This window comes from Gymnodraco acuticeps, unplaced genomic scaffold, assembly GCF_902827175.1.
Source record: "Gymnodraco acuticeps unplaced genomic scaffold, fGymAcu1.1, whole genome shotgun sequence".
NCBI classification, from domain to species: Eukaryota; Metazoa; Chordata; class Actinopteri; order Perciformes; family Bathydraconidae; genus Gymnodraco; species Gymnodraco acuticeps.
In genome coordinates this window covers 324,915-348,838 of record NW_022989899.1, presented here as the reverse complement: position 1 = coordinate 348,838, position 23,924 = coordinate 324,915, and the positions used below count along the sequence as shown (strand labels likewise).

The 23,924-nt window shown below is 41.5% G+C and overlaps 2 protein-coding genes across 4 annotated transcripts; one reads left to right on the top strand and one right to left on the bottom strand.

Moving 5' to 3' along the window:
- Nucleotides 1-2,840: 2,840 nt before the first annotated feature.
- LOC117540027 (gap junction delta-2 protein-like) lies at nucleotides 2,841-3,941 on the bottom strand. The gene has a single exon (XM_034206426.1). The coding sequence runs from the start codon at nucleotides 3,939-3,941 to the stop codon at nucleotides 2,841-2,843; it is 1,101 nt and encodes a 366-aa protein (XP_034062317.1).
- Nucleotides 3,942-7,882: 3,941 nt separating this feature from the next.
- Nucleotides 7,883-23,806, top strand: LOC117539751 (vascular endothelial zinc finger 1-like). 3 transcript variants are annotated; one of them, XM_034206032.1, is made up of 7 exons: nucleotides 7,883-8,010; nucleotides 11,922-12,826; nucleotides 16,357-16,426; nucleotides 17,050-17,218; nucleotides 17,728-17,769; nucleotides 18,339-18,404; nucleotides 18,575-23,806. In XM_034206032.1, the coding sequence occupies exons 1-7, from the start codon at nucleotides 7,978-7,980 to the stop codon at nucleotides 18,940-18,942; spliced, it is 1,653 nt and encodes a 550-aa protein (XP_034061923.1). In that variant the 5' UTR covers nucleotides 7,883-7,977; the 3' UTR covers nucleotides 18,943-23,806. The 3 variants fall into 3 exon arrangements, with proteins under 3 accessions (XP_034061923.1, XP_034061933.1, XP_034061941.1); XM_034206042.1 differs by lacking the exon at nucleotides 18,339-18,404; XM_034206050.1 differs by lacking the exons at nucleotides 17,728-17,769; nucleotides 18,339-18,404 and having other exon boundaries at nucleotides 18,575-18,942.
- The last annotated feature ends 118 nt before the right edge of the window (nucleotides 23,807-23,924 follow it).

Here is a 23,924-nt window from a genome sequence, read left to right as displayed (position 1 = left end):
GCTGGACGGTCCCCAGCCCACAGTCATTGTGTAGGAAATAGGGTCTACTGTATATCGTACACTGACAATGAAACAACCTTGAACACGGTCATTATGGTAAAGGTCAGACAAATGAAAAGATTCAAAATATGCACTTCAAAGCAGCTAAATAAAGCAAAACAAACCAATGGCTCAAAGTAAAATGTATAATGTATAAATAACTCTCACTATGTATACAATTGTGTTCTTTCAATACCAGTTTAACAAATGAAGCTTAGCTATTTCCAAATGAAAAGTTGTTGGCAAAGAAAATCTACAAAAACACATTTCCAAATAAAAAAATTAAAATAAATGGAGGGATTCCATAATAAGCTTTACCATAGCAGAGTCATTTCGTTTTTGTTATGACAGGTTGGAGAATGACTCTCTGATTCTTGATTAAGAGTTAATATGTTTATATAGTAAATGTATAAGTGTCAATGAAACACAAACTTTTTAAATGTCTTTCAGTTTGATAAAACTTGTAAATGTGATCAATGCACTGTAGGCACTGAGCTGATACCATAGGGATTAGGATCATATGGATGATAATGTTGTTGACACCATTAGCCAGGAAATGCTGATATATGTCACCACCATACAGTCTATGGTCACCACTCACAATGGGTTCAGAAACATAACTAGAGGAACAAAACGGAATAAGCTACACTCTTTCTGGGATATAAACGTCAAACTGTTGATGAAGTTAAGTCGACGATCTTGGTACTCCTTATTTATTATTCTCGCAAATGCCTGCCTGTAAAACAGTCATGAATAGAGATTATTTGGTCATTTTTAACGTTGTATACACACTTGTTACATGACATCACTTTGTATTGGCAGAGACATTTGTCCAATGTGGATTATAATGTCTGCTTTCAAGAGATGGATAACATCAGTGGTGACTAAAGGGCAGTGGGTTTGCATTGGGACCCCAACAGAGAAGATCAGTGGTGTCCAAACTAAGGCCTGCGGGCCAACTGCGGCCTGTTGTCCTTTTTTATTTGGCCCTCAGCGTTTCTTATATTGTAATTCTTAAATATATATCCAAACATATATTACACATAGTTCATCTGTTAAAAAGCCCCCTTTCAAATACATTCTGTCAATTCAAGCCCAATAACTTATTTGCATAACAAGATTGAAATACGCCCTTTATATTTGCACTTATTATAATCATCTGAGGCTACTGTTTTAAGGAATGAGGTGCCAACACGTTATCTGACAAAATAAATAAAACCCTATTGAAAGCTGTGATGTAGGCTGGTTTTTTCTCAAAGCATATTGAAGTATCAAGCATAATTTATCTACATTTGACTGATCTTGCTAACTTATTACTTAAGTTATGAGGCTATATACCTCACCTCTAGCTAGTGCCCCAGACCTTCGTATGTTTTTCTGCATGTGGCCCTCAGTGAATGAAGTTTGGACAGCCCTGATTTAGATGAAAGCTGTTGAGTAACTGCAAGCTTAGAGCACCACCTACAGGACAAACTGTGTCACACCATCTAAGATCAAATGTGAGGACCGGGGATTTCAAAGTCTGAGACTGAACATATGGCATTATCTATATATACAGTCTATGGGCATTATGCACGATTCTCTTTCTCTTCCTGGCAAGTTATTTCATTTTTCATTACATTTTATTATTAAAATATGTTTATCCAGAAACACTCTCTACTACCAACAATGGGGGGGGGGGGAATGCCTGGCATCACTCTACAAACTTAATATTCATTTATATTTCTGTGCATGTAAAATACCTGAATGCTCATACAGCAAGATTTTGAAAGGAGGAAGATACTCAAGAAAACGCTTGATTTGTGAGATGTTGCTGTACACCATTGTCCTTTAATGCAATAATACAAATCCATTATATTGGCAATATAAAACAATCAGTTTATCTTATCCAAAAAACATCTTATATTCTGCGTGATTTGGTGGCTATAGATCCTAACTCAAAGTCCAGTTTTCAACATTTTTGCTTTCTAAAAACTCAGCCTATAGCAACTACAGAGTGCATTATGCTTAAAAAGAACCACAACGGAAGACAAACATGCTAAGAGCTGTTCAGAACAGCAACACCAAAAAGCTAAAAGTCATAATTGAGAAAGTGGAAACACAACAATCATTCATCAAGAACTTCAGTGTTGCACTCGGTTGTACACTTAGAAAAACAGAAATAGAAATTCAGAGCCAGGCTACTTTCCTACTTCCTAACTTCTGGAAAATGCTGTTCGAGGTCAATATGAATATTAGATTCTCCATTTTACAGAAATGTACATACATTGTCAGACAAATATTGATTGACAAAATGAAAGTGGATAGATGTTGCATTACAACAGAGCACACTCCATTCACTCCTGAATCTCTCCATGCTCTTCCTGGAGTTGCTTTGACTTTCTCTTTGTGATACTTGGTTGGCATTCCACTCAATTATTGCATGTTATTACAAAACGTTAAATAGTTTTCTTGTACAACTGTAGATTATGGAAATAGGTAAACGGTTAAAAAATACAATAACTATGTATCATGGATCGGGGACACTTAAGCATATTTCACAATATGTAATCCCTGTGGGAAATCCGCCAGTTAGTTTTGTTTCTGTTATTACACCCCCTATTTATCCCTTCCATGTCATACAGCTGTTATCTTAATGGTTGCGCATCGAAAGTTCAGCAGCAATCCCGATCAAAGTTGAAATCATGTTACTTTCTATAGCTCAAAGTGCCTACGTAAACATGTTCATGTAGGGTATGTTTCAGGCCTTCAGGGTCCTTTCTTTTCTCAAATGTAAAGGCGTGACAAAATAAATGTGCCTCTCATAGCCATGACTTCTTAGTCCGTCCCAGCTTGGCCATGTTGGCTAGTTTCACCTTGACTTTGTCTCTGCTCTCTGGACTTCTCCTGGAGGTGCATTCCACAGTTGAGTCTGTCTCGAAGGAGATGGCTGGAGGATGTGCGAGCAGACCTCCAGTCTTCTCTGGGGCCAGAGCTGCTGGGGTCTGCAGAACCAGCTGGCCCCTCAGAGAATGCTTGAGCTGCAGCAGGAGGGGGTTGTGGTTTGGGTACAGTCTGACGGTGTCCCTCTCCTGACTGCAGCAGGTGGAGCAGGCTGAGCAGAGGACACGGAAAATGTAGACCCAGCCCAGGTAGTGGAGCTCTGCGATGTTGAGCATGAAGCAACCCAGGCTGATGCTGAACATGAAGTTCAAGAAGATCGTTTTCTCTGTGGCACGAGACACAAAGCAGTCTGTACGAGTGGGGCAGGGGTAGGTCTCACACGTGTACAGCTGAGGCACATCGAATCCAAACAAGAAGTACTGACCCACCAAGAAAGTGATCTCCATGACAGATCGTAGTAAAACGTGAATAATGTAGATGAGCAGAACCTGGTTGGACTGCTGGGTGGGGTCCTCTCCTACTTCGCTATAATGTTCCTCCCGAGGGCCTTCTTCTACTCCATCCCTGTCCTTCACATCCCATTCCTCCCTGTAGTGGGGACAGTAGGAGGGCATGTTGACCCTCAGGGCCTCCATCCCATCCTTACCCATTTGTCTCTGTTGGGGGGGGCTCTCTGCGATCACCTGTGCCCTTTGGCCATCCAGCTTCTCATCCTTGGCAATCTTATGCAGAACAAAGACTATGTAGAAGATGGAAGGGGTGGAGACCAGCACAATTTGGAAGACCCAGAAGCGTAGATGCGAAACAGGAGCGAAGGTGTCGTAACAGACGTTGTTGCAGCCGGGCTGCTGTGTGTTACAGGTGAACTTGGACTGCTCGTCGCTGTAGACAGCGTCACCAACCAGCGCCACCAGCAGGATACGGAAAATGAGCAGCATGGTTAGCCAGATTTTCCCTATCACTGTGGAGTGGTTTTGGACCTCGGACAGGAAGCGGCCAAGTATGGACCAGTCACCCATGGCTTACCTTCGAGAGAAATTAAAAGATAATGTCAACAAGGTTTTTTAAATGTTTCTGTCCCTTATTTTTAAGCAGAAAGAATGTCATTGCAACCATCCCACTGTCTGAAAGGTTTAATGTTAATGTTACTACCCCACTTTTTTGCACAAAGAAAATGCTTTTCAGTTCAGTTCAGTTGTGGCTGTTATGTTCATGGTAACACGGTGAACTGTGTCAACACAAAAGTCCAGCCTTGATTTTAGGAATATTTGTTTAACAAAAATATTTCTCAGAGCTTTACATTTCAACCAGGTGTCAGTAGGTGACTGAAGACGGATTAAAGGAATATTGACATCCGACCCCATTCATGACGACTGAGAACTCCATTCACTGAGGAGTATTATAGTTCTATATCCTGGTTTCAGAAAACGTACAAGCTCTTATCACAGTTTTGAGAAGCTAGCTGACGTTCATTGACAGAAACTACATATACTGCGTATCACACAACTACATATATTTCTGATCATTGTCTGCCATGTTTACTTGTGCGTCTTCAACTCAGTTAATAGCAACAATAATGATAACTGAAAGGAAAGTTAAGGTCTGACATTGCCAATGTGATAAATGTCCGATTGAAGATAAATTGAGCAGAGAGATAAATGTTTTAGCTTTCCTTCTTATAAATATCCCATTGCTCAGCCCCCCCTATAAAGTGCGTAGAGAAACGACTGTGGCCTTCAGGTAACGTTAGAACGTGAAAGTTCCTGTCTAAAGTCAGAATGAGGTTTGTCTGTTCTAGGCTTCTAAACATGGCGGACAATCTATAAAAATCACTCCTTTTAAGCTAACAAAAACACATGGATTCTTAGCTTCAGGTGATTATACAGTAATGAAAACCTAGATATGAATATTATATAACATTTCTGCCAATGCATCCACTTAAATAAAACACACTAGACTGTTAAATCCTGTTGGGAAATTATGTTTATTCATAACTACTTATGTTGTTCCCCCAAGCTAAAACGTTTTTAATTCAAACATTATCTCTAATTTGTTGGTGTCTGCCTATGAAGAACTTGTCTAAATCACAAAAACTGGACTTCAGGTGCCCAAAATTCTAGAAAGACACATACAAATGAAGGGTAACTAAATGAAATTTGAACTCACCTTGATGTAAAATTGAGCTTTCCAGAATAAATCCTTACAAAGAAGCCTTTGCCATGCAGTTTGCATGGCTATTTTTAATTTTAAATTGTTGATGAAATGAATCCTGTTGAGCGTGGTAAGGGAGAATAGGCTGACCACACATATTGAGCCAGTCTATCTGAAACTGGCATTGTGCTATGTGGCTACAAAGGCTGGCAATGTACAGTGCAACAAAGATTTCAAAACAAAATGGGACAGGGGGGTTGGCTTTCCTCTTCTGAACAGCCGGGAACAGTCAGACAAAAAGCGTTTGGAACAAGCTAGAAAGGGGACACAATGCAAGCTTATGCAAAGGTTCAGTATTTAGCTCGCTCCAAAGGTACAAGTTAGAGGAAAATTAATCATTTTACATTTCCTTTGTTTTCCAGATGAAGCCACAAATATTTTCTTGCGCCGGCAGGTGTCACCTCTCCATTCAACCCAATACCCTAACCCTAAGGCTCAGTTAATGATGGTCCTTGTTACTTGTGCACATTTAGTGAAGGGATGGATAAGCTTCAGCAGCATGTGAGGTCAACACTAAACAACACAGGTCATCCAGATGTAAATACCAACTGTATCAAAGTCAAACAGATCAGAACCAGAAGTCTCAACCCTACTGAAAAACAACAAGGGGTCAAGGAACTATGTGAAGGAAAATTCATCAGGACTTAGGAAAACACAACTGCGGTACTAAGAGAATACGACTGCACTTACAGTCGTGGTCTGATTAATGTTGCGTCACTGGATAGTATTGATGTGCGTCTGCCGTGGGTGAACTACCATTTTCATAATTTCCAATAAATATGATTGTATAAACCTGATTGTATAAATAATACTTTCAAGCGTTATATTCATAATTTTCCTTTTGGTTTAACATATTGTTGAGAGTTTAAAGTAGGCCTATAGAAGCACTTTGGCATAAGATGGAAAATGCTTTCCAAAATACATATCCAGTACCAGTAACATTTTTGAAAATATAGCAGCAAGTTGAAAGTATTAAAGGTGGAAGTATATATTGCACAGTTATTTACGATGTATATATATATACTATATTGCACATAAGTAGTATTGCACAACAGGGTGTTAGTGTTTATTGTTGTTGTTGTGTGTGGGGGTCTACCAGGGGCCGTGGTGGTTATATAGTCTGACCGCATGCAGGAAGGAAGGACCTGCGTTATCTCACCGTGAGACAGCGGGGGGCAGAAAGCCTGCACATCTTCCGGCGCAGACTGAAAACTCATCTCTTTCGACTCCACTTCGAGCGATAGAATTACTAACAAAGAACTGCTAACAGAGCACTTATATACTAATAAAGGACTGGCTTGTCTATAGCCAGTTGAGTAGCACTTGAAATGTTTGGCTCTATGAAACCTGATGTACTTATATGATTCTGTTTTCTTCAAGGTTGTGTTTTCCTGGTCGAATGTACTTATTGTAAGTCGCTTTGGATAAAAGCGTCAGCTAGATGCAATGTAATGGTAATAATGGTAATGGGGCAGCAGCCTGTCGCTGACGGAGCTGCACAGTGAGGACAGGGTGTCCTGGAGGGGGTAGGACACGTTGTCCAGCAGGCAGGAGAGCTTGGCTGCCATTCTCCTGTCTCCCACCTCCTCCACAGTGTCCAGAAGACTCACCAGGACAGAACTTTCTTTATCATTCCGTTCAGTCTCTTCCTGTCAGCAGCCGAGATGCTGCCACCCCAGCAGGCAACACCATAAAAGATGGCTGATGCCACAACAGAGTCATAGAAGGTCTGCAGGAGGCCCCTGAACCCCAAAAGACCTCAGTCTCCTCAGCAGGTACAGTCTGCTCTATCCATTCTTATACAGAGCATTGAAGCTCCGTCCTTAATGTCTAGAGAATTCAAACAGCTCTCTTCATGGCTGCCACTTATATACTTCTGGGTCATTTTCCTCCATAAGAAACCTTCTTATGAAAGACTGTTACCCTTTTGGGTTCCCCTCTACCATGGACTTACAATGGAATATGTTAATATTGCATATTATAGTCAGTTGAGGGTCCTCCTCACTTGAAGGTTCTCTGTAAAGCTAGCCTATGTTTCTGACCACAACATTAATATAGGCCCTCCTCCCATGAACTCTAAAAGGACTGATGTATAATTATATAAAAACAGTAGAAGAAGCCAGGCCCTCCTAATTATTTAATAAAACTAAACTATAGCTATTTTCTTTAGATGTATGGATGTTCACTTTTGTTAATTAATTTGTGTTAATTTTTAAGAATTCTAGTAAAATGTCAAGATGTTTACTTCATTGTGTATTTGTTTATTTAAAAAACAACAACAAGTGTAATCATTGTTTAATCTAAAGGGGAGCAGTTAACAAATTAAAATGTTCACCTTGAAAAAAAAGTATTTCTGATTCTGAATATTATTAGTAGCCTATTTAAGACAGAATTAAGTAAATAAACCACTACTACTAATTATAGACTACTATTAAAAGCATCTCTCATTCTGAATTATTTCTTAATACATATTGAGTAAATATATCGTAGGCTACTATAGCTATTTTAAGTATAACGATATGTTCCTAACCTAGTAGCCCGTATTCTGTTTATATAAAAATTATAAAAATACTCTTACGTCATTCATATATTTATTATACTGGCACTACTTTTTCGTTGTAAACCTTATTTTTTGTTATCTTACGGCCTATCCTCTTTTAAGGAGTTTTAAAAGAAACTGGAAAAGTGTGATTGTGTATTTTTTGTAAAATCCAGACGTCCTAAAAAAAAGTCCGCTGGACTTGGTTCAGCCCTGGGGGTTACAGGAAGTTGTAGCTGCCATGTTTAGCTGCTTTGTTGTAGATTCCTTGTAGGTTTCCTGCAGATTTTAGCCTAAGTGTTGCAATGGAACCGAGCTGGAGTACCTTTTTATTCCAAGTAAGTAGCACAATACAGCTGTCCTTTTGACAAATTGCATACGCGGTTTTTAAATGGTATGAATATGCTGCCTGCTAAATGTTTTTGCATCACTTTGTGAAATCCATTAGAGTTAGCCAAGCAAAACAAAGGTGCTAGCGTTAGCCAGCTAGCTAGCTGGCTTCGCTGTGTGGGATACTTTAGCAAATTGCTAAGCTTTATCGAACCCGAGACCTCTGGCTGTCTGTGATCTACGGAGTGTCTCCAAGGCCACCTTCGTGGTGTTGGTTACATTTCGTCCAGCTGCCATATCCTAGTGTGAGCGTTTTCGTACATAAACCAGCGAAAGCTAATTTATGGAGCTGTTGATGCGCGCGCGTTAGCAAATTAGCTAGTCGGTCAAGCTATTGCATTTCGGTATGCTAAGCTAATTTGCTAATGGGTAAGCTAACTCGGGTACTTGTTTCGTTTGCACCAAGGCAATACCTGCCACTATGCAGTTAAGGATAATTGGAAGAAAGTGAATTAGTGTAAGTCCCAACCTTAATTATGCAGATTAAGCAACGCACACAATTGTTTTAAAAGCATTTACCTTACACCAGACAACCGTCTGTTAACTATAAGTTGGCTAAAGCTAGCACTGTAAATTATATGGGACCTAGCACGCGGACAGCAGGGACAAACCACTTTAAAGACGCCAAACGTTTCTTCTTTTACAACAAATCAGGAGCCACCGACACCACTCAAGAATGGAAATCATGTGCAACTGTAGTCACAGCTGATCGAGACTTTATGCCAGCCACCTTTTAAACTTTAAAGTAATATGTGGCCTTTTGTTAGGAAACACATAGAGCCTCTGCAACTTGTTTCAAGAACTTTTCTTAATCGTGAGAAAGCTTTTCATAGTCTGACAATGAAACGGAGCCTCTACAAAGTTACAAGTGACGTTAAGTTGAATGGCCTTGCATCACGAAGTGGAGAGCAAGTAACACTGTTAGGTGTTCCAAGTGAAGAGTATGTATGTATGTACGTACATACAGTGGTGCCAAATGGTTGATCTACTTGCATATACGTGGAGTTTAATAGAGTAATATGTCTCTTCATGGGTTGTTGGGCAATCCAAGAGTATCTTGCAGCACCTGACAGTTATGTATATACAGACTTTATGTTGGCTGTGCTCGGGCTTCACAATTTGCACGGATTGATCATTTCTTTTACTGAAAAATGTATTTAATTGTTAATGTTTTTATCATGAAGATTTTTACCAAACATGTTTTGTTAGGTCAGTATTTGTAGCCCACGATCATTCTGCATAACCACCATTGGCTGTGAAGATGGTAGTAGCTATATGAGATTAGATTGTGTGATGTTTTGATTGCTGCAGTGAAAAATAAATCACTGCAGCTGGTCACTGAGTTGTGGGCTGAACACAGCTGATTTGAGCGATCAGGCAGATTGTAAGATTAACAACATCATAATTACTAATTTGATGTCACACACTCTGTTTTCCTTCTGTCTCCATCTCTCTGTGTGTCTCGGTCGCTCTCTCTCTCAACAGCACTTACATTTCTTTTACAAACATCTGGGCACCAAGTAAATACGTTTTCTAAACATCTTAAAACTAGATGAGATTAGATGATTGGGCCCAGCGGGGGTCAAGTTAGGCGTTTAATAAACTTCCAACTGTTGACCATTAATCTGACTGCAAGACACACACAGTAGTACAGCGCTTAGACACTGACTTTGCTCTCTGCTAAAGAGGCTGTTAGTTGCCAGAATACCTGGATGTTGTGTGTAATAGACAAGAAGACTATTAAGAGGCTCTTAAGGTTCTGCTTGGTTCACCTAAGGTGATGATTAGCACTTTATTGTGTTCTGCTGTTATGATGAAGTTTGAGAGGTTGGAGTTGCTTTCAAGCTATGGTACTCTTGGGACTGCCTCAAAAATGTTGCTTTTTATATCATAACTGTATCAACTCTGTATAACATAGCGTAACCCCTGCTACGTTGTAAGATATTTGTGTACAGTTATGTTGAACTACTTTGTTAATATTTTCACAAGAATCTTCTTTGGTAGGGGGATAAATAGCTAAGCAATACACTTTAAAATTGTCCTTATACAAGACATTTTTTGAATTTCAATGTAATCTGCTATCTAGGAGGTTTTAAAGAGACAATTAAAAAGAAGTATTATACGGCTATGATGCAGACAGATTTGTAGACATAATAGCTTTCTATTCAATTGGAATCTATACCCCGCCTTTCAGTGAAAGTAAACAATGACTTTGTTCGGTTTTTTCTTTCTATTATTGCTCGTTAATTTCCATGCTCCAGACTCTGTTTCAGTACTATTTATCTGTCAGAACAGATCTTTATCAAAATGTTCAGAACAGCGTGATAGAACAGCAGGCCGCTCTCCTTGTTCTTCCTGAGAAATAGAGAGGGAGCATTTGGTCGTCCTCGGCTTGCTTGGAGAAATGCTAATTGCAGTAATGATTCCTCCCTGCTACAGTGTGGCGGATATAAAAGCGAGTCGACAACCTGTGACGGCCAGGCTCTCCCTGCCACGCTAAAACACATTGCGTGGCGTAGTAGTGACGGGGCCCGCAGTTGAATGTAAACCCCCCCCCACCCCCAAAGGGCCATAAGTGCAACACTTCTTAGATTTGTTTTGTTCATAAAAGAACACAGTGGGGGGGGGGGGGGGGAAAGCAGCACTTGGGGTTCCTGGCCCCCTCAGACCGTCCCCCCCCCCCCCTCCTCCCGGCTGACCGGGTTGGGATGCTTGGCTGAACCTGAAAAGCTGCAGGTCAGGTCTTTAACCCTGCCCAGTGGTGATTACAGAAAAAAACAAGGCCGTCTCAATCGCCACATCTCCGGGTTGACCTTTCAGAAAGTTGTTAGTGAATCTCTTGCTTTCTCCCTGGCCAAAATATTCATACAAGCCCCCCCCCCCACCCCCACCCCACCACCACCTTCTGTTCATCCTATCCCGTTGGGGATCAGCCGTGACCAATCGAACAATGCCTGCCAGCAGCTGCAGACTTGAGATGTCCTCCATATTTCTTTTTGTTTTTACTGCCGGTTGGTTACATTTTCTGTGCAACTCAAATAAATAAACCAATGAGGGGTTTCTTTTTTTGAGCAGTAGATTTTTAAACACTTATTGTTTAAAACTTATTTTTTTCTTGTTGTCCTTTTTTACACTTTCAAATACACATTTTTCTAGTTGCATGTATACCTAAACCCCTATCCTTTCCTCAAACCAACTTGGTAGTATTTCAAGATAATGAAGAATGCTGAATCTGTGACTAAACTGCCTCGTGTGGGTTGAAAGTTATGAGTTTTTGCTCTCATAAAGATGAATTTCATATTTATTTCTAGGATGAATGGGACCATGTGTTTATTGGGGAGAAACTGATTATATGTATCGGGTGATGCAACCCCCTACTCTGAAAGGGTAACTTCCCGTCTGTCTTCTTGTGCTGATTCTATGTCGTCCTGATCTCTCAGTTACTGTGTTTTTAATCCCTTTTCTTTTTTTGTTGTTATATTTATGTTTTCTTTACTGGGGACAGTTCAACAATCCAAAGTTTAGTGTTCTCCACATTTATAAATATGAAGTGTTCCATGGTGTATTCTGATGCTGTCACAGCTGACGTTAAACTGACCTAACTTTTTTCTGCAAAGCTGAAGGCAGACGCGTGATGATGTATAGAAGTTTCATTAAGTCACTTGTTAGCAACTGCTGTTTTTCATGATACATAGAAGCTTCGGACATTCACCAGTAGAGTATGTGTTGATGTATTTTCTGCCTTAGGACAACAAGTGAAAAGCTCTTGAGCTTGTGTTAACCACAGAGCTAATATCAGGCATTTCACCAACATGTATTGTTAACACCATTTACATTGCTCTGCCTCTTCTCATTACAGCAGGCTAACGAGGCTCTGCATCACCAGCATCACGTAGCCGGCAACAGCCTCTTGCCGTTGCTCAGTTCTGGAACAGAGCCACCTGATCAGAAACCTGTGCTGCCCATTCCCTTGGACCAGAAACCCCCTGTCAGTGCTGCAGAACTTCTTAAAGACAATGTGGCCAGTGGGACTGGGGGAGGAGGGCCTCCACTCGCCGTTGTAAAAAAGGAGCCTAAATCAAAGACGCCTTTCATCTGTGGCTACTGCAACAAGGCTTTCCGGGACAGCTACCACCTCCGGCGGCACGAGTCCTGCCACACCGGCATTAAGATGGTTTCACGGCCTAAGAAGATGCAAACAGCGCCCACCATGGTACCGCTCATATCCACCGGGTCACGTGAGAACAGCGGAAACCCTTCATACATCACTACTGTAGCTGGAATCCTGACTACAGCCACTACATCCACATCCACAGGCACCAGCATCATGACCCCAATGCAACACCAACACCACCAACAACAACAACAACAACAACAGCAACAACAGCAACAACAGCAGCAGCAGCAGCAGCAGCAGCACCACCAGCAGCACCACCAGCAGCAGCAGCAGCAGCAGCAGCAGCAGCAACAACAACAACAACAACAACAACAGCAACAACAGCAGCAGCAGCAGCAGAGCGTCCCTAAGAAGCCCCCCAAACCGGTGAAAAAGAATCACGGTTGCGACATGTGTGGCAAGGCCTTCAGAGACGTGTACCACCTCAACCGCCACAAGCTGTCGCACTCGGACGAGAAGCCGTTTGAGTGTCCCATCTGCCAGCAGAGGTTCAAGAGGAAGGATCGCATGACCTACCACGTCCGCTCCCATGACGGCGGAGTTCACAAGCCTTACATCTGTTCCGTCTGTGGGAAGGGCTTCTCAAGGTATGCAGACATCTTTTTCTTTGCCTGGTTTAACCTTTGTTAAAGAGATAGATTTGAGAAGGGGAGATAGGCGGAAAGGGACTGAAGTTTGGATCCACATCTGTGTCTGCAGCTGCAGAGAGGGAGCTCTAGTATATCCAGACATAATGTATATCAGCGTTTCCGCCAGGGGGGCGTCTTGCCGTCATTTGACGCCCTTATTCAGCTCGGGACGCCCTGAACTCGGGCCGAGGGCGTCCACAAATATTAATAATTCGAGAGAAGATCGAGAGTTTTTATCACTTGAAATAACGAAAAGGAAAAAGGACAAGGACATCCCGCCTATTTAGGCTATTTTTATTATATGTACAGCACTTTGGCTCGACCAAAAATCGTTTATAAATATGCTATATAAATAAAACTTGATTTGATTTGATGATCCCTCTGTTGGAGGGGCAAAGGAGTCTGGTGGGATTATTTTTCGGAGTATTGAAGATCGTTTCCCCGACATCGAAGGTGCCTACCACAGGACAACAACACGGAACGTGCGCGATTTAGACGCGATGAGCGGGGGTGGTTTTAGTGGAGCACGCGCGTGAACTGCGAGCGCCGGAGCCTCGCAGCGGCGAAACTGAGGCTCCGTGGTAAACTGTGGTAACATGAAGAGACGTTTGGGAGCCGAAACAGCCGGTGCTTTAATGGCGCGTTTCTACTGCAGGCCTCGCTTGGCCTCGCTCGGTTTGGTTAGGCCTTATTAGGCCCGGCTCACTTTAATGCTGCGCTTCCATTACAGTTTAAGAACTGGGGTAGTTACTATAGTAACGCAGTGTAGGCGGACCCGTGACGTCATCTTCAATGAGCGCCCCAAAAAACAACACAGCCGTTAGCTCTTAGCACTCAGAGCTCACAGCTCCTCATATCTGTTCAGAAACTAGACAAACGTTAAACAAGTACAAACCACAGACTGCCTGTGTCATGGCGAATACAGTCGCTGGTTTATTTATGTCTGTATAGGTCGTTGTTGTGAGTGTGGACGGTCGGAGCATATATAACGTTAGCTTAGCCAAGCTACATTTAGAAAACACGCATTTTAAAAGGGTTTTTCGCCTGCCGTCTGTCTGCAGACTTGTCAAAGCATTAATTCATGGTTTTTACTAACTGGTATCAGTATGTTGTTACTTCGGCATCATTTTTAAACGTGTATTACAATTAAATCACGGTCAAATATGTTCATCTTGTTGTAGTTGTAGCCGCCTTGCCAGCGATTCTCTCTCTAGTTTAGCATACTCAGCCCGACTCAGCCTGGTTGTTCCTGGCCCTAGAACCACGATTTAGTCGGGCCAGAAAAAAGGTGAAAAAGTAGCCCCGGGCCAAAACTAGGCCAAGTGGAAACGCAACCAAAAACGGGCCCGCACGGCTCGGCACGCTTAAAGCGAGCTGCAGTGGAAACGCTAGTGCTGGGGGGAAACGATTATTTTGAAAACGATTAATCGGGCGATTATTTGATCGATTAGTCGACTAATCTAACGATTATTTTTCTGTTGTTCAATTCATAAAAAACGTAATGTAAAAAAAACGTAATGTAAAAATTTGTTTTTTTACGATACTGTGTCTCAGGGGATCTTAATATTTAAGAACCTATTAATGTGTTATACCAGATTAACGGAAATAATCTCAGCTAACTGACGATACAAACCATTTTATACCAAAACAAAACACAAGTCTCATAAGAAGCATCTAAATGACCCCTGAGCGAAAAATGCTAACGGACATTGGCACAGAACTCAAGATAAAAGTACCCTTATTACTTATCGTAGCTGCACATACAATATATCCGATTAAAGCTGAGACTCCACAGATTATGTAGGTATATAGTATCATCACTGAGTGATCCGGACTCGCGACAGGGGAAGCAAATACAGTCATCACAACACGTACCTTCACAGAGCTTCTCGGGAGATCGTCTCACCACCGTAGCTGTCAATCTGATCAAAAGACGCGTTCAATGGCATTAAAATGAGAAAAAACGCGGCTGAATCGGTTAATCCATAGGTTTTTCACGTCTATGTATAAAAAAATGATTGAATTTATAATCCATAATTCCATTTTATGTAAAAATCGGAGAGCAACTGCTAGCTGCTAATGGTAGCCACCACAGCTAGCTGCTGCTTCTGCTAGGCTATGCAGCAGTCTCAGTGAGATATAAATATATAAATATCTTTGCGTTTTGGACTAACTTTAAAATATTCCCATGCTTTTGAAGACCTAGGGCGAGATGTTTTCGTTTGGGGGCTTCGTGCGCAATCCTGTGAGGAGGAGGTGGTAGCCGTTTCAGTCTCCATTGTGTTTGAAGTGCGATTGCGAACTGCTTGTTGCTTTGGGTGACCCACGTGTGTGTAGCGACGCGTCGACGCGGAAATATGTCGTCGACGATATTTTGAAGTCGTCGACGCGTCGCTACAGCACTAGGAAACGCGCCATAAGAGAGCCAAATGATCCGGCTCACTAACGTAAAAAGACAGTATCTATAAGGGACGGCTCAAGTCAACCCCCCCCCCCTCTCGGGGTGGACTGATGTATATACATTTAAATTTTTTGCTTCAGGACAGTGCATTTGTTAATTTTTAACATCACCTTTGTCATCTAATAGAAGACATTTAAAGAAGTTGCTGACAAATTACAAGTTTCATTTTAGCCGATACATAAAATATGAATGTACTGGCGCTTAAACTGAGGAACAGCTTAGTTCACCTTGTTCACATAAAACATTTTTTAAGCGAGCATCAATTGCAAGCTCTATTTGTAATGATTTCAGTATTACTTTCTCTTAATCTTTAGTCTTTTAGTCTTTTGAACCATGTTACTTGGGTTAGTTGAGTTTTCATTGACAAAACACAACTGTAGGGAACATTAGGGCTGACTGTTGATTGCAGGTTAAGAGGCTTCTTTTAAGAGTAGTCCCTGTGAAAAATAAAGGTAATTGCCAGCCTTAGATTTATAAGCCTTAAAGGATTCATGGTGTGTATTTAATATTTGGTTTACAATAAAATATGTTCTTGTTCAGGGTTCCCCACACATAGACTTTACTTGGGCGGGCCGCCCAGGTATATTAACGTCCGCCAAAGTATATTTCACCACCCATTTAGGTTTAAACATTTTTTATCCGCCCTCGAGCACGACGCCCCCCGCGATCGATTAACTAGTGGACAACGGCCCCTCCTTTACCAGTTTGCTCCGCTGTCGCGTGAAGGGTCTGCTTCATGCGCTACGCAGTAACCCCGCTGCGAGGCTCCGGCGAACAGTTCATGAGCGTGCTCCACTAGCGCGCCCCCTCCCCCCCGTTCTCGACTACCGCCACAAGTATACTTCAGATCTGTGGGAAACACTGTTGGTTATAATTACTGCTGTTGGTAATGACACATTTCAAACAGTTTTTGAGAATAAAACTTGCTGTATAAATGAATTCTGCTGTAAATGAACACAAGAAGGACTGTTGAAGGAAGGAGCTGAAGGATTTCAATTGTTTTCCTTGTCTTCATGTCACCCTGCAGACCTGATCATCTAAGCTGTCACGTCAAGCACGTCCATTCTTCAGAGAGGCCATTTAAGTGCCAAGTAACGGTAAGATTCTTTGTCCTCTCTGCATATTGCTCTAATGTTTGCCTCAAGCGTCAACATGAATGCATGATGGTCAACGCCATTGGGAACTCCTACGACCAGATTAGAGAACATCAGAGGCCACCCAGAATCTACTACTTAGGGGTGTAAGGATTTAGATTCTGAATAGAAATAAAAAGCAGGATCTGCATTCTCCCAGTATTTGTTTGATATGCTTAACCTGCAATTCAAAGACAACATACCAACGCAACATTAGCTCGCTCTTTTAACACGCCATGGCCACTACCTGATTGGAGGATGACGGAGAAAAAACATAACTGAAAAAAGCATCCAGCAATATTTATAATTAATATCTCTGTCTGAATTAGAAAACATTAACAACTATTAAAAGTGTTTTTATCCATGTACTAAACACGTCATTCTAAATATAAATGTATAGGGTCAGGCGCTTGCAAAAGACATAAATCAACAAATCAAAAACACGACAAGAAATTGAACTAAAGAATTGTGTTGCATTCTTAATTTAATGAATTTAAGAGCTTACCAGGAGATTACATTGTGTTTTTGTTTGTGTATTCCTGTCGCCAATCCAAACAATTATTGACTGTTTTTTGTATTCATCCCAGGCTTGTACCTCTGCATTTGCGACCAAAGACCGTCTGCGCTCCCACATGATAAGGCACGAAGGCAAAGTGACCTGCAACATCTGCGGCAAAATGTTAAGCGCTGCCTACATCACGAGTCACCTCAAGACGCACGGCCAGGCCAGCTTCAGCAACCCGTGTAACAATAAAGGTAGGCCATCATCTCATCGTTATTCAGTTTAACATCTAATCGGTTGGCAAGCTGAAGCTGTGACAGACAACAACAATCTGTACAAATTCCGTGGTTGTTTTGCAGTGATGTCATCATTCTGATATGGGTTTTTTTGTATTCATTCCACACTCACCCAGTAGTGATTGAATGTACGGGGGGAAATGAGCCTCAGAGCTCCTTCAGTTTGTTCCAAGCCCCAGGAAGTGAGCCGGGCATTGAAGCAAATGTTCCCAGTGGCTTAACGTTGCTACTAGAACCTCAGTGACCGACACGTGACGCCATTGGGCTCAAAATAACTTTATCCAATCCACTTGCATTGGAAATGAGACGTCTGTAAATCGGCCCACGAGAAGAATGTTTAATATTTACCACACCAGTCCCACACTGCAACACAGTCCAACCATGCTGACTGTTGAAGCTGACTCCCACATGAGGACACTGTTGCCCTGTGCTAATGTAACCCCATATGTGTCTGTATTTCTGAATAGGCATAAGTGACTGGCAGTGGAACCACTCAGGGCCACGAAAAGGTAAACCAGTAGCTCGTAGCAAAACCCCCTAAACACTGAATCCAACAAAACACAAGTGGCCAGTTTTTCTTCACGTACCATGTCACTCATGTGCACAAGCATTTCTTTTTCTCCAGAGGACTGATGTAATTAGGGTTTTCTGTATCGAAGATCTAGTGTTTTTGCCAAACTAAGGTTACATTTCATGAAGCGGGATCAGTAGATCAATTAAACTAACCACAAACTGGACCATAACACTTAAGCTAGCTGCACACTACCTGGCCTCTCTTCAGAGGTCCTCTCGTATTACCCAACTGACATATCTGTCCTAACTGACCAGATTGATACTTCAATTTGTTTTGTCCACACACTTGTCCTCAAAATCTACCAATTATAATGTTTTACAAAAAATTCATCTGCACTGATCAAATTGGCAGTCTGTCAGTGTAGTGTCCAGCCTTAGGCGGACACAGAGCTAAAGATGTCCGTCATAATGTATACCTGTTTTTAAAATGAACGTTTTTGAATAAAAGCAAATGGACAGTTAGCTGGTTAGTTTATTGATCCTGCTTTTTGAATTTACCCCTCAGGTGAGTTGACGGTAGGAGAGATTTTAAATAACTCCTTCCAAGTCCTAATTGACAACTCTCACAGAGGTAGGTTTCTTCAACACTTTTCCTACAGTTGACATATTAATGATTCATTGCCGTTTTCAGTGACCCCAGCTAAACAGCCACGGAGCTGAGAGGGCTGTTCTCCGTTGTGGAGGGGTAGTATATTCCCACACGGTCGACCGGATCTCAATTTCGTTTTTTTGTTTTAACAGATGCCAACAACGTGCACAACAACTCGGCGAGTACGACGGCGGTCACACATTCTGCGGCCATCACCTCGGCTTTGAATCGCGGAGGCCTCATCGGCAACCCCATCACCATCGCCGCTCAGATGAACATCGCCACCAGCACGGTGAACATCACGTCACAGATGAACCTGCAGCACCCCGTCACCATCACCGGCCCCGTGAACCTGACCTCCATCAACATCCCCACGACAGCACACATGAATATCGCTCACCCCGTGGCCATCACTTCTCCCATGTCCATGAATCTCACCGGGCCCCTCAACATCGCCATGAGGCCCATGGATAGCATGCCTTTTCTATCCCAAGTCCTGCCTTCCTCCCCTCCTTGGTAGAGCTTCTTTTCTTTTTTAGCTTATGTAAACGCTGATAATGTTTTAGCTGCCAAATAATAGACGAGCACGTCAAATCTTAGTCGAATGTTCCTTTGGACCAGTCAAAAAGGTGATGACTAATGTAGTACAAACTCATAGATAGTAACAAATGATTGCTGTTTGCAGGGGTGACGCATTCTTTATTTTATTTGTACGAGTAGAAACAAAAAGTTCCTATATTCTTACTCATGATAGAGAAATAATGTTGCGACAGTCTCTCATTGCAGAGAATCAGCATATGAAGTAATGTAAACTGCCTTCCACGAGAGAATGGCAAACTTTAACCACTTATCTTTCATAGTATGTTTTTTTTTAAATCATTTTTATTTTAGATGTTGTAATATAGGACAGTTCTAGATATTTCATCGAAGTGAGATGGGAGTTTCTGTTTTTGCTACCCATTAAATGTATTACCTGTCACATTAAGATACTTCATCACATTGATGCAAACATACTATAAAGAGGTTAACCATAAAGAAGTCTAGCAGCATTGGCCTAATACACTCAAATGAAAAGATGTCTCAGTTTAAACCAACTAGCAACATTCTGACAGCAAGTTATTATCCTCTCCAATCATGCGTTCTAGTGCTCTGCCCTGGTCCATGGTGTAGCTCGCCTGGGTCGGACTCCTTGGGGCCATTCCCGTTTCAAACATGAAAAGAGAAAAACAATCAGTTGACTTATTTGTCTTATTGCGGTTTGACCCACTGTCTGTTCAAAGACAGTTTGAAGTGCCAGGTAAGTTTGGCCTCGTCTCTTTGGTCTGATCGAGAACATGATATCACGTTGTAAGCTCCATAAAGGCTAGAAAATGATCCTAAAGATCACGTTAACAAGTGAAACCATTTGGAAGAAGAAGGAACTTTCTTATCCGATAATTCAAATGAGTTTCCTCTACTGCCCGAATAACCCAAAACATCTCACCAGCCACACACTTAACGGACGGATGTTTTTGGACATTTTCCGCAGATATTCTGTGTAAATAATGACCATTTTATGCCAAAGATTTTCTAACTAGTTTCCCCCTAAATGCTATATTTTAAAAGATATGGGGAAAACCATAAAACACCATTAAACCCTCATAAGACACTCTACTCTCCTTTTTGAAACACAGATGAAATGGCGCCTTATGCGGAGGAGTCTGATCTCTGTTTCCTTAGAAGCCACCTCTACCCTTAATATCCCATTCTGTTACATTTCTTTGCGTTAACGGTTACATGAACAGGTTTTATTACACTCCTTTAAAACCAAAAGACTTCCTTTGACTTTAGTTTGAAATTATTGGGCAGTTATTACAATATCAGCTGCTACGTTTTCACCATATTTGTTTTTATTTATCCATTGCCTACTCCTTTTTTCAAACTCGGGTAGTAGGTTTTACTATTACAGGTAGTTGAGGGCGAGCTTATTGCAGCAGTGTTGGCATTAAACACATTATATGCTGTGGAGACGCACACCCTTTTAGAGTTCTCTCTCTTTTATTTAACCGCTGAAGGACGGTGTCGATCTCGTCAAAGTGAACGACAAGTGATTATTTTCAACTGGGTATCTGACTTGGAACGTGGGTGATACTTTACCCTCCTCCATTAGGCTTCGTTTTAAAGCTCCTTAAACCTGAAGTGTATTGGAGTTGTACTTAAATGCTTCCTCTTCAGGCAGATTTAGTTTGTTTCCGTTGTTATTTTAGTGGACTTATCAGTATTTGATAGTTTATGTATTTTAAAGTTTAACGAAAGAAAAACAAAGCTTCCATTTCAGGGGGGGGGGGTGAGTCGACGGTTCAGAGGCTGTTTTAGATCCATCAACTATCCCCTCCCCACCATGTTTATGTTTTGAAATGGCTGGAAAGCAGTCAGTGGTCACTGCTGGTTACTCTACACTAGTGACATCTGTTTGGGAATGTTTGTATGTATTTATATCAGGACATGACAGTTGAAGGTACAACACAGAGGAAATGTCTTGTACTCAAAGCGTGTCCCCTACCGGTTGCCCTTTTAAATGGCAGTATTATCAGAGGTCAACATTTTTTACATTTGAATTGATTTCTTCTTCTTTTTTAAACTGTAGAGGTCAAGAGAGCTACCCAGTGGCTCCCTATAATGAAAGCAGTCCCCAAGTGAACTCGTATGTTCATTTATATTGTTTACTTCAGCAGGTTTAGGATCCCATCACTGTCAGTCCAACTCAGGAAGGTTACTGAGAATAGTCTTTAAAAGAAAAACATGGCCATTTCTTTGTAAATATGAAACACTATTTGATTGCCTTTTTACCCGTGGGAGAGGGAGCATCTCTACTTCCACAGGCTAGCAATGCAAGAACTACATCACTGATGTGGCCGTCCATCCGAGGAGAGACATGAGCAGCAACTGAAGGATGAGGCTGGTGGCGGTACCTTTCCATCATCAAATCCCTTAGAAAAAGGTTTAACATGGGAACAAGAATGCTCTGTGCAGCTATGGCTTCTTCAAATACATGAACACTGAGCATGTGCTCTTCAGATCGTTCAACCTACTCCTTACAATTGTCAAAGATGTATTGGTGGGAAAACACAAGGTTTATGTAATTATTCTAATTGAAGGAACACAGTGTAAACCGTATGGTTCTGTGGCAAAGTGTTAGCGATATGAGGCCGTAGCTGTTTTCTACAGGAGAACTGCACCTAAAGAGAAAACTCCAGCCATATCCTTTTAAAGCTGTATTTTCTCTGTAGACCGCACTTGCATAGCTCAGTGTTATTTTATTCTTTGTTTGGGATTATATTTGTAATCCTGGCAGTTCATCTTCACTGGAAAATTGAGGCTGTGATCACAAAGGAGGCTTTATTTCCCACTCAATATTGGCATGTCAGAGAAGCATAGTAGGATTCATCAGTTCCACATTCATACGGGCTTTTCATGCCAGGCGTTACTGAGAAGAGGTGTTAGCGATTTGATCATCTTTAAAACTGAAACACTAACCTTTTCAAATGGCATCCACAGAGACGGACAACCTTATGCAAACGTGGGAGGAAGCACTTGTATAATAACTGAGATATTGATATTGTGCATACCAGTCCTATCATAGTACCAAAGCTAAGAATAAGGCAGTTGTAGTGCATTAACACAAATGGCAGTACACCATGTTTACTCATTTCCAGGTGAATGACTCATTCCTACACCACTATCAAAAACCCCTTGATATCAGAGCAGACCGTAACGTTGTACATTGAAATGGCCAAGGCCCAGAACTACGCCTGAATGTGTTGAAGACGTGCTCTTGTCATGTTGAGCCTCTTGTGATCTCAGCCTCAGCAGTTTCTGAACCAGCCTCACATAAAGTCCCACTCTCCCCTGGTGGGTGGGAGTAGTTCGTAGATGTGAAGCCTGTTGGTGGTTAAGCTCCTTTTTTCACAACAGGCACTCTGAAGCACTTGCAGCAAACTGTAGGATGTGCACACTACAGAGGAGTGGTACTAAAAGGGGCATTTCTATTTGGTGGAATGCAAATTATTTAATTTGACAGCTCTCCTGGCTGCATCTGCATTTCGGCAGCCCCTCAGTTTTATTGTATGCATGCCAACACTGGCCACCAAGGGAAACGCTTGTATGTGTACCGGCATTATGATCTTTGAAATGAATTTCCCATCTATATGATTTATTTTATTTTTACAATGTTGCATGTGGATGACGGAGCTTGTCCAGTGTAGGTTTGAGTTCAAAACCATAATTAGAAGGCTAGTAACTTTTTATGAAAACAAAACACTAAAAAAATTAGAATGGAAGGAAGTGCGCCGTGTCATTTGTCCTTCTCCAGTGGCCGTAAACAAGTGTGCCTGAAATACTTTGCAAGACTTTTCCACACGTCGATGCTTCTTCCTCTCGATGTGCTGTGTGAGGGAATCGTTTTGTGAGGGAAGCCTTCATCAGTTCAGACGGCCCGGGCCCCGTGGCAACCAAACTGTTAGCTTTTCTTTTTTACAACATTATGATTGTGAAGTTCTCTTACTCCAGGAACAACTTTCAACATGAATTGAGATATGTATTTGGGTCATGTAACTGTAACTGATATTTAACCATCTGGTTTCATTTCTTTAATTTGACTTCAACCTAATGTGAAAAACATTTGGCCAAATATTGATTTGGAAGATTTCATTTTATTTTCTGTGAAGTTTGTATGATGAATTTGGCAGATGTGAAGGCAAATTAATGTATATCTTTGTACAAACCATTTAGATCAGAGGACATGTTAGTTATGAAAGACACATGCAAGGAAAAAAAATAACCTTTTATAAATCTTTTTGTATTAGAACATTAACAAACGGTAATTTTTGTATATACAAAGGCTAGGCTTTCTGATTAGCAGAAAGGTAAAACATTCCTACATTTTTTTTAAATGTATGTCCATTGAGAATAATTATGTAAACATGCGCAATGTTTTATGTGCCTTTTATTTGGGTTTGTCTAAATAAAAGAAAACGATAAAACATGATTGTGGACTGTCCATGCCGATTCCCACAGAGGAGAGTCGATACTTTGCAGATGAATCTCCAGATCGACCCCCTGCCCTCGAGATGCGCCCCCCCCCCCCCGTTGCTTTTCCTAGCTTTAGTTGAGGATTGTTGGGTGGTGGTTGCTAAAGTCCCCGCTCCGTACGGATGTTCCTCCAGACTCCTCCGTGTCTTCACCGGCTCACTGGCTCAGTTGGCCTGCTCACGATGAAAGTGCCTCTGTGACTTCGCTCCTTGGAGTGGATTGTAGGGGATTTTGTGCCAAACCATGGTCTGTATGTGACGACAAAAACATTTAGGTGTTTTTTCATTCTTTAACTATTAAACTTGCAAAATGTTCGGGGCTGTGTGGCGTGTCTTTGTTTGGCATCAAGTGGTTAACCCACGTTGTAGTAGTAGTAGACGGTCGGTGATTCAATCCCCATCACACTATACAAACAAATGAACATGACACAAG